Here is an 11,915-nt window from a genome sequence, read left to right on the forward strand (position 1 = left end):
TTTTTGACCTTATTGGTAATTTACATAATTTTATTTTTTTTTTATCCGGAAAATTAAATTACTTTTTAGGTAATTTTATGATTATTTTCTTCCAGTTGTCATTTGGATAGATTGGCACTTAATTTTGTTCTGCTTTGCAATTTGGAATCATTTGGTTCTGTGCAAAGGCGGCATTATTTTTTTCTTTAAATGTGTTCGAGCCTAAGGAATTTGGGAGACTATCCATTGTCTGACGTGATAATTAATTTTTCTTCTGCTTTTAGGTGGGTGTGGTTATTTTATATATAATTTATTTTTTTTTTTTGGATAGTTCTCCCCATGATTTTGATTTTTTGTTTAATTTATTATTTGTGTGTGTGTGTGTGTTATATATAATATTAATAAATTATACTATTACTGTGGTTTTTTTACTGTTGTGTATTGATTTTTGTAATTTGTATAAGTTTGTATTCCCCACACAATGGGTGAAACCAGTATGCATAAATATTGAATTTTGCAGGGATTATTTAGAACAGGTATATAAATGATTAGTTGTGGTCCAATTGCACGTCAGTAATTTTAAGGCACTCTGGTATCATTGTCCATCTAAATAGCAATTTTAAGGCCTCCTAAAAGGTTTGCAGAAGTCTATTATCATCATAATCTTCAAATGCTAAGTATGCCTGTATGACAGTGAAAGACCAGCTGTATCATCAGCTGTACAGTACATAATAATATGACGCAAATATATAAAACAATTTTATTCTTTGTACAGAAATCAAAATAATACAAAACTTGTCACAACTATAGTTACATAATTAATGCTCAAGAGCAAGTCTTAAATACAAACTAACTTTCTTCATCACTTTCTTCGATAGTAGCCATTTTCTTTTTACCTTCAGCAATAGCTTTCTTTCTTTCAAAATAATCCTGAAACAGAAATCAAAATATAAAATATTTAGTAATTGTTACATTATTTGTAAAGTCAAGTGAAAATTTTAAAAATACATCGAACTATTCTTGTAAAATATATTATTACTGAACTTTACCATATTCATTGAATTGAAAGTGTTTACTTTCAAAGCAGCCCTTTGTCCACTTTTCAACATTTTTAGCAAACCAAAATAAATATTTCTGCACTCAATTGAGTTATTTTAATTCTTGAGACCAGTAAAAGTTTGCAACGTTACAGAATGTCTTACACAACATTTTCATAAATTATCTTGAAAAAAAATATAGTGGAAAAGACAGGCCAGGACAAGAGACATTTTGCAAAAAAGGCTTTCACTTATGATGGCTGTTATCTTGTCATTTTGGCAAATTCATATTTGAAAGTAATTTTTCACAATTTGTACAAACATTTCTGTTTCTATAAATAATAACAACTCAAAGCCCGAGAAATATAGAATAAACTACCAAACGATTGCCTAAATATCAGGCTATAATATGGCTAATTAAATGATTAGTATACAGTAATTTGACAATAGAGGTAGGCGTTAGGCACCATCTCTTAATTAAATTAATAATTTATTTATTTATAATTATTAATTTACTTAAGAGATGGTGTCTCTTAATGTTAATAAATAAAATAAAATAATATAAAATATATATTAAAATAAATAATCTTAATCTTAATAAATAAACTATTAAATAAATTTAGAACCTTCTGGAATAAAAGAACTGGCCTGAACCCGCAACCTCCGCTTGCCATGCGGTGCGCTTGCCAGTTACGCCACCCGGACCCTGAGCGAGTCTTCGCCTCTAGAAGTATGTTAGATTAGATATAACCTTACTTGGTTAAATACATCACTGACTGGGGACGACTCCATCGCCCACGACCCCAATGGAACTCAGCCAGCTAACGTAATACCCGGCGAGGTATATATATATAAATAATAACAACTCAAAGTCCGAGAAATATAGAATAAACTACCAAACGATCGCCTTAAACCTTTTTTTATTCCAGAAGGTTCTAAATTTATTTAATAATTTATAATTATTAATTTACTTAAGAGATGGTGCCTAACGCCTACCTCTATTGTCAAATTTCTTTATACTAATCATTTAATTAGCCATATTATAGTCCGATATTAAGGCGATCATTTGGTAGTTTATTTCTGTTTCTATTTTATTTCAAAATAATCTAAAGGAATTGATAGTTGTTTTGAAAATTTTGGGCAAGAAACATTTTGAAAAGAACACTTCAGTTATTGTGTCCAAAAAATAGCTAATGATATTTTCTACAAATTTGGCATTATTGAAAAGCATCACACAAAAAACAACAATTAGAATTTTGATTTAAAAAATTTTCTGAATAGCTAAAAACTGGAACAATGACACCTTATTGGAAGTGGAATGGATGGAGGCTTTGCTCTCCAAATCATCATGTCAAAATCAACTTTTTTTCTAATTAAATTGAAGAATCTTTTCTAACCATATTAATGCTAATTATTTAATTCTATAATGTCTTATTCACTCATAGTAATCTATGAGAATTTTATTCCAATTGATAATACAAATGTGTATTTTCTGTGTAAAGTCAGTTTTTATATATTATAAATCTTGGAACAGAATGAGTTATTTTTAGTTTATATTATTTTCACTGATATGTTTTATCATAACCATAAAGCGAAATTCTTTTGTATAATTAATACTGTGACTGTGACCTGAATCTACAAAATTAATCTTCAGCAATGAGAGTTACAATTAATCACTTTTTTCTTTTGTTCAGATTAATAGTTTAACCTTGGTATATAGAGTAAAACAGAGATGCCAACCTCAGAAGATGGTCATCAGTAGCACAAGATCATGTGTCTTGGTTTGGAGAGCAAAGCCCCCATCCATCCCATTTCCAATAAGATGCCATTCATAAGTTCTAGATATATTTTTAGTTTAATATTAATAAGCAAATATAAAAACATTCACTTATATCATGAAACTTGTATAAATGACAGAATCTGCCACTATTTTTGAGAAACATCATTTTAAATTTCTTTTTCTATAGTCAAGCAAACATGACATATTTTTACTTGAGCTGTTCCAGTGTGCCTGATTGTGATGTCAGAAGAGCATGCCATTTTTAGACAGTTTTTAGCAAGACACTGCAACTTGGTTGTGACAATACACTCTACATAGAATTGCTACTATGCAAAGTCTCATTGGCATGAGACTTTGCATAGTAGCAATTCTACGTGAACAAAGTAACACCTATGCAATTCTTGTTACTACTTATTTGAGAGTATAAAAGAGCATTACCTAAAGTCGGAAATTTAAATAGAGTAGTGGTTAGCATCTCTGAATGGGAATGACATCATTGTTATTCTTACTTTCTCTGGACATTTTGACAAATTAGTTTAGAATAAAATGGTCTGTTTCTACAGCCTGAGTTGTGAATGCTGCTAATGCAGTTTTAAGTGAAATACTTTTTCTCAGATTGTTTCATATAGGCAATTATTTGCATAATTTTACATTTTAATCCAGAATATGTATACTTCAGTAAATTTAGAAATATCAATGTGAACAAAATGGTTCACATGAATTTTATTTTTGTTTGAATCATCAACATAAGGTACTAGTTCTGCTCAGTGCATGTGCTCTGATTATCTTATTAGTGATTTGTTTAACTCAATTGAATTTCATTGTTTGCCATTGTTTGTTTACAACACTAAATATCTGTAATTCCCAAATAAATTATTCTAAAAAATATGCACTACTTTTGGAAAAAAGATTAAGCTAAAAAGCCAAAAGTGCAGTTACAAAAAGTAGGAATACAAGTTATTAAACAATTATGGCAAAACACTTCCATTCTTGAAATTAGCTAGAAAAGAGAAGAATTTTTCTAGATGACAGTGGTTGCTTAAGGAATAAGAAAAATTAATTTCTTTGTTGTCCTCATAGTTTTAAATTTTGGTAATTCTAAGAGTAAACGTTATTACAAATAAAGTAAGAGAATTTTAACATTAATTTTAAAATAAAAATTGAAGTTTAACTTAACAAAAGTTAATGAATTAAATGCTGTCTAGCAAGTGATATATCATTGGGAATATGACAACTAAAACAATTCTGTAGGTACTGGATTTTTTACACACATGTTTCCTTTGTGCATAATAATATATACATTTGGTGTTTTCAATACATCTTTCCTCAACATAAGGTTAAGCTCATAAAAAAAACCTTTCGGCTTTTAATAACAACCTTCCATAAATTTAGTAAACTGAAACTTGTCAAAATGGGAAATTCTGGCTGGTGGTGTTATATTTTGTTTTAGACAGGTTTTCTTTGTATTTATTTTTTGTGTAACATAGACAAATATATAATTTTAAAGTTTTGATTATTAAAGTAGTAATTGCTGCACACAAGTACATCAAAAATTGTATATTTCAGCAATACCCTGAAATATATAATCTTAATGAGTCACATATAATACAAGAATGGTTTATATCATAATAATCTGAAAATAGCAACAATAAACAGGAAATACTTTTCTTAAAAATATTAAAAGAAATTAATTAGAGTTATCACTAATGAAATACTCTGTTACTGAGTAACAGTGAAAAAATCTTCATACTTTGTTTATATTATGATATATAATGTTTCTAACATTAAAAGCTAAAAATAAATTGCCAATTTACCACAAAACCATTATTCTACACTAATGATCACATTGTTGTTGAAAGTTTTTGATAGGTTTTAATTAATAAAACTATCATCATTTGATCAAATGACCCATTCCATTGGACAATATTGCACAGCAATCTTAAGTTTCAGATTATTGCTATAACATTCCATTTAATTTTCCAATATAATAGATCTAGAATGAAGGAAAGGTGTATGACAGGTGGGCTGGCACCCACCCACCCTTCCTTCCTATATTGACCACTATTGGGAGGATTTCTTTAAATATGAATGTTTGTTTTCTGAGTAATTACATGTTCTTGCTAAATGTTTTTTCTGCTTATGTATGTCTTACTGAAAATCAGTTGCTAAATTTTAAAAATTAGTTTGATTTAGTGGCGTGGGTGATGTTTGCACATTTTATCAATGTTCCACCCTATATCCATCCTCCCAGAGACAATGAAAATCTATGTAATTTTTGTTAGGCTTAACATCGACAAAAATTCAATATTGCGCAACACGCACGGAGAAAATTTTCAACATCAGATAGGTTAAAAGTAAAATTACCAGTATATACTTAAAACCATAAATAAAACTTTGACATTTACTATTTGTAATTTTAAAAAATATGTTTGCAAAGCATATGTAACTGTAATCAACATTTACTACATAAAAAAAGAACATTTGTTACTGAATACATTATGATTAAATTTGTTTCTATATAACTTAAAAAGTAGAATCATTTTATAGAATATGCATTAGAAAATCAATCAACTTATGTATTCATTTATATATTATTATTTTTTATGCTTACTTTTCAATTGTTAAAATAATAATAAAACATTAAACTTACAAGATCACTGTCATCATCATCATCGTCAAGTGATTTAACTTGTTCTAAACGTTTTGCTTTCTCCTCATCTGATGCTTCTTCATCTGAAGAGTATATTGATGGTCGATCTGGTGTTAAATAAAATAAAATTTAAAATTATATTTGTAAATAATTAAAATTAAGCTATTTTCAAAATATATACCTCTTAAAGCTGCTCCTCCTTTTTTATACTTATTTTTAATAGCAGCAAGAGAAATGGCACCATCATCGTCTTCTTCATAACGATCAGATTCTAAATATGATGCACTAAGACCACGATTATGAGCTTTCTCTCTAATACGCCTTTGTTTATTCTCTCTTCTTATAGAAGCTTTAAGCCTATCTTCCTCTTTCTATTATTAAATTTTTATAGATTATTTTAAAATTACATACAAATATATAGAAAAACATATCAGTCAATATTTACAATATATGTTAAATCTTAAAATAATATTGAAAATAATGTACTTTAATCATTTCAGAACGATGAGCTTCAGGATCTTTTCCAACATTCGGCAATACACGTATCTTCTGTGTTTTCTGATTTCTGTCTGCTAGTGATAAGGTCATCTTACGATGAGTAAAACTGTCTGTTGAATGAGGTCTGTTGAAAATAGTTTATTTTAAAAAATAATGAACAATTAGAAGAAAAATTAAGATTCAAATATATTAAGAAAGTTTATGCATAATTAATTTGAAATATGATACCACATTGATTTATATGATGTTAATCCTATGTAACTAATAGCAAATAAAACACCTTATAGCTACTATTAATTTAATGACCAAGTTCCATTCCTACAAACAGGAACTTAAATAAGAGGTCTAAAAGAAACACCAACTTGATATCTTTGTTTTAATTTGCATCTCATACATATTAGAGAACGTGAAAAAATACAATCAGCAAAAATTATAAAAATGATGTACCAAAACTTAAAGTTCATTCAAGATTAATATTTAAGTCACTGGATTCTTCAAATGGGATGCAACAATAAAATACAAATTTTTAAACAAAATATGTAGTCTTGAAGATTAAAAATGCTTTGTGTAGTGAATACTGACTGACTATGGAAACTAGATTAAGATTTCCCATGCTGGAGAACTTTTAAGTCTCAGCAGTTCTTAATGACCTGCCTGTTTAAGTGAGGATGACTGTAGTCTATTCCTACATGAAAATGTTTTATTCTTTTTTTGTTATTTGAGAACTTAACATATAATATGTAAGGGCCCTATTTTTACTCATTCCTGGTGAGTCTCATCTGAAATGGGGAAAAATAAATTCTACTCATGAGAAATTATGAGAGTCTAGATTGGACCCAGAATTTAATTCTTTACAATGATAAAAGACTACCTTATTGCATCACTATCTGACCAATTGCATGAAAATAAAATGTAAAATAATGCTGTTTTTGTAAAAAACGCTTCAATATGCCAAAATACATACTGTTGAAAAAACCATTTCTATTTTAATTTCACTGCACATGGACATCTCCCATTTGCCAAAACAGTGAGCTATTAAGGTTTTGGTATACTGTATTGTCAAAATATTGCCTTTGACAGGGCCCAAGAAAAATTAAATTTTTGATATCTGACATATGCTGTTCTTTCCAGAAACTTTGGGAATAAAATTCTTTTTGGATGAAAAAGTTTGCACATATCATTTGAGTCCTCGCAGCCAGTACTATTGTCTTCCTCTTCAATCTCCACGTATTATTTATTACCTGCAACACTTGACAGACTTTCATAGAACTTCTTATTCTCCACCTTCTGTAGGAAAGCTGACAACTTCAAGCAGTCTACAAGTTTCCTGTCTCATACAAGTATTGGATCTTTGTAGGCTTGTGGCAATGTCAACTCATTGATCCACTTCCTGCTGCTTCTAATCAGAACATTTTCGTAAGGCTCAAAATGTGTGTCACAAATTTGAACAGTTTCTTCATCATCCTTGCTGATTTGAGATTCAACTTTTACTCAATAAATGGGTGATGCTTACATACCTGCAATCAGGAGACATGACACACTTTCCTATTCCCTTTCTTTTGTGGTTTGTGGCTAATTCCATAAACTTTGGCTTCTCAAATAACATAATCTTTCTTGGTGGCAAACACCCACCAATATCAGACATCTTCAAATGATGTTGAGGTTACTCTATCCAGAATACCTTACAAGATGGCTAACTACATTGTAGTAAATATTTCACTCAAAAACAGCAATGTCCATGACAATTACTATTTTTGTGAATAAATCTTGACATTACCTGCTGATATGTGTGGTTTTTGTAAAACCTCAAAATCATTCATGTATAATATCTCTGTTGGCATTTGCTGTTGTTGCATATTTCATGGGCAAGTCATCCACCATCAGAGTTGCTAGATGCAATAAAAAACCCATTTTCACCCAATTTTGACATATGTTGTTTTTGCAAAAAAAAGGCCTCAATTCTAATATGTTGAAAATATCTTTATTACATTCTCCAAAGCAAACTGGATGTGCAGAGTATAAAGACTCAAAAAATGTATTTTTATAAGAAAATTTCTAATTATGTAATATAATGCAAATGCACTAAATTATTATAAAAATAAATGATCTTGCCACATTAAGTATCAAATATTTATAGTATTCAACTATTTTAAGTATATTATACCTATGGCTAGCACATTTAAATACTTAAGATGTCTCATATAAATTTTCAACATTGAATTTTTCAAAGAAAAACCATATTTCCCCAAATAAATTATGTTATGAAGAAAAAAGAAAAAAAAATTAAGACATTTTTCATAAATGTTATAACTAACCTAAATGTTAATTTTGTTCTAAATACAGCTTGACCTTGTAAGCCTGTTCCTTGACGAATAAATAAGTGGTTATGATCACCTTGCATTAATAACTGTCGATGAATATCAAATATCTCAGAACCTAGATGAAGTGATAAACTGAAAATAAATTTTTAAAAAAATATATTTGTATAAGAAAATTTCTAATTTAATTAATTTTTTCCATACTAAATTTACCTTCCATCTGACCATCGAATAATTCTTNAGATGACCAAGAATTGACTTCTGGCAGTAAAATTGAGTAGAGTTGTAAAATCAACAAATTGACCATTTTTAGAATGCAGCTTTCACACAGTATTTATACAGTGGTACCTCGGTATACATCTGCTTTAGAATACATCCAATTCAGAATATGTCCTGTTTGGACAAAACAAATTTTGCCCAGTATACGACTTAATTCAGTTATACGCACCATCTGTGAACAAGTAGCATTATCGATGTACTAGACCAGACTAGACATTTGCGGTGCCAATACATTCTAGTAACAATAAATGTTCCTAACTTTTAAATATATCAATAATGTAATTTCAAATTATGTTAAGAATTCATAAACAAAAGTAATACAACTGTATTTTATTAATTTTTAAATTTGTAATTTATAACTTTAAAAATTTAATAAAATATGTTGTTGTTCTTTGCCATTCCCTTGAGGTTCATGGGTTGTCCCCTGTTTCTTTATGCAATGAGAGTGTAGCAAAATGACATCATGAGCAGTGTTGGCCAATTAGAAACCAGTTTCAGTGTGTTCACAGTAAAGTGCATCTCGAGCATTGCATAAAGAAACGGTTGATGTCTGTTGTCATCTGTCTCCATTCCTTTCTGTCCAGCATAAGCTTTTCAGTCAGTCCACATTCCATAATATCTACCCTAATTGTATGCTTCCATGATTTTTTGTCATCAATCATTAGATATTCAGTTTTCTTAACTGTGCATTGTCAAGTTTTCATGAGGTTGCATTGGTTCAGGCACATCTAATCTCCTGTATCTTGTCCTCAACTGAGGACCACTTTCAGACATCCTCTACTACAAATTTATACCATTATTATTATTATGCTGGTAAATTATGTCGTATTTGGTTGATACCAATGTCTAGTATAGAGGGGAATTGACTAGCTAAAAAAAATATCCTTATTTCATGTTTTTGTCTTCATATATGTGTCTGTATTTAAGAATTTTATGATTCTATGACATGATTAGTATGGCTGCATTCTATGATATGATATATGTGCTTTTTGTTAAGGCATATGTAGTATGAGCATCTGTGCAAGACAAAACTACAGACATGATAGGTGAAGTGCCCATGGAAAATACTTGTGAAAAAGTATTTATCCAAGCTCTAAATATTTAATTTTTTTGGTGTTTTTATTTTGTACATTGTGAATGTTTAAAATGGATATATCTATGATGTATGTAATTTTGTTTTATTTTATTCATCAATCAATGTGATGTCTGGTCCACTGTTGATGAATTATCTTGTTTGTGATTATGATTTTGTTGTTCACTAAGACTGTAACACTATAACAGTTTGTGTTTGTGCACAAGCTTTTGATGTATTACATTGCTATTTGGTTATGTTGATATAAGTAGTCTATGTTAAAAGTTTGTAACCTACAGAGTGATTATAATTAAAGTTTCAATTTCATAATGGCCTGAGATAAGAACTAGTCAGAATGACTTGACATTTTGCATGAATATCTGTGTAGTGGAATTCTGTTTGAAAAAAAAAAATTTAGTTCAAAAATTTGCCACTAGGGAAACTGTGATGTATACTAGCAGTATCAAAAGATGCAAATTACTTATAGGTGATACATGAACCCATGTGATTTTTGGCTTTGGGGACATCTGAAGAATGTTGTGTTTAACAGACATATTACAAATTTAGCAGAACTGAAAGCCAGCAACATGCATCGTATCCACAAAAATTCTACAGAAACGCTCAGATTTGTTGTTGAACATGCCATGGAAGCAGAGTATTCAGAGTATTCAGCTCTAGCTGAAGCTTCATGAGAAATAACTTACATAAAAAGACTGTTAGTATGTATGGGTTTTAAAAGATGTGTCAAGAACCCCACTTGTGTTTACTGCAATAACCAATGCACAATACAGTTATCAAAGAACGCAGTTTTTCACAAGAGTAGTAAACATATTGATGTAAGCTATCATGTCACTTGAGAATTAGTCAAAAAAGGGGAAATTGTGATTTATTATTTGAGGATAGACCTAATGATCTCAGATGTCCTAACAAAACTGCTAATGGGAACTAAGTTTGATAGATTTGTGAAAATATTAAAATTAAATTGAAATTGATAATTGTTATGTATGTAGCACACAGCAATAGAGGGAGTGTGAGAAAAAGTAAAAATGTAATCCCTGTGTTGCTAAGATATATTTTGTATTAAACAGCACTATGTTGGCAAGCTCCACATTTTTTTGGTCATAGGTCACTGTCTTGTTTGGTCTGCTATGTCTCTGTGTGGCACAATGTCTCCCCTTACTCAGCTTTTCTTCGTATTACATATAACTTGTAGATTGTTATTAGATTCGTTTTTTCTTTGCTTCATTTTCTGACAAACAAACAAAGAAAATTGTATTAACAGCAGAGATGCTGACTCACTCTCCAACACTTGGAAATCACTCCTCGATAACCTCTTAAATAAAACAGACTAATCCATCCTCTCATCTAATTTGTCACAAACTTGTTAACATCTCTCTCAATTTATCTAGTTATTTAATCTTCTTATTTTATTCTTGTGGCAATATTCGTTTATTTTGTAATCCATTCACATATCTATTTTGTTAATTTTCTTTCAATTTTGTCTTTCTTTTAATCTCCTGTTTAAAACAAAGACATCATTCAAATTTTTGTTAACTGACAATGTTAAAGAACCTGAAGAAGGCCATTAAACATGGCTGAAAACATTTGTTCTCTCAAGAAACTGCTAGAAAATGTATAAAAAGGTTTTGTGAAACTTATTGTTCTTGTACTACATTGCTTTAGTAGCAATCAGAATTTATTTTACATTACCTTTTCTCATTGTTGAATTAGGGCTATTTTATTTGTCAATTCTCATGTACTAGTCTGAAATCTTGCTTTTATGTACTCAATCCTTAGTTCTTCCACTAGTTGGAGAATGAAATATAAGATAGAAAAAACTTTCAATATAACTTTTTGTAGATGACCAAGAATTGACTTCTGGCAGTAAAATTGAGTAGAGTTGTAAAATCAACAAATTGACCATTTTTAGAATGCAGCTTTCACACAGTATTTATACAGTGGTACCTCGGTATACATCTACTTTAGAATACATCCAATTCAGAATATGTCCTGTTTGGACAAAACAAATTTTGCCCAGTATACGACTTAATTCAGTTATACGCACCATCTGTGAACAAGTAGCATTATCGATGTACTAGACCAGACTAGACATTTGCGGTGCCACGGTTTATAACTTTGTTAAATTTCTTCTGATTTTAATTTGTAAGTAAAATTTTATTATTTTTATTAATCATGAATTGCAAAAAGGCAAATGAAAAGCAACAGAAAAAAAAAAAAATGACTAGAATCACAATGGAACTGAAAAAAGAAGAGATTGTTGAGAAATATGAAGGTGGCACGC

At 29.6% G+C, this 11,915-nt stretch overlaps 1 protein-coding gene across 1 annotated transcript in view; it reads right to left on the reverse strand.

Annotated features, from left to right (window-relative positions):
- Positions 1 to 761: 761 nt before the first annotated feature.
- The window catches only part of LOC111622343 (RNA polymerase-associated protein LEO1-like), a 48,706-nt gene continuing 37,552 nt past the window's right edge, over positions 762 to 11,915 (reverse strand). The window contains exons 9-14 of the mRNA XM_023364703.1: positions 8,476 to 8,523; positions 8,260 to 8,397; positions 5,933 to 6,068; positions 5,628 to 5,817; positions 5,447 to 5,553; positions 762 to 909 (exon numbers count right to left, since the gene is read on the reverse strand). Of these exons, the coding sequence (XP_023220471.1) occupies positions 829 to 909; positions 5,447 to 5,553; positions 5,628 to 5,817; positions 5,933 to 6,068; positions 8,260 to 8,397; positions 8,476 to 8,523 (700 nt within the window). The 3' untranslated portion in view covers positions 762 to 828. The remainder of the gene's footprint in view (positions 910 to 5,446; positions 5,554 to 5,627; positions 5,818 to 5,932; positions 6,069 to 8,259; positions 8,398 to 8,475; positions 8,524 to 11,915) is intronic.

The sequence above is a fragment of the Centruroides sculpturatus genome, unplaced genomic scaffold (genome assembly GCF_000671375.1).
Source record: "Centruroides sculpturatus isolate CEXI.00-Female unplaced genomic scaffold, Cexi_2.0 scaffold7, whole genome shotgun sequence".
NCBI classification, from domain to species: domain Eukaryota; kingdom Metazoa; phylum Arthropoda; class Arachnida; order Scorpiones; family Buthidae; genus Centruroides; species Centruroides sculpturatus.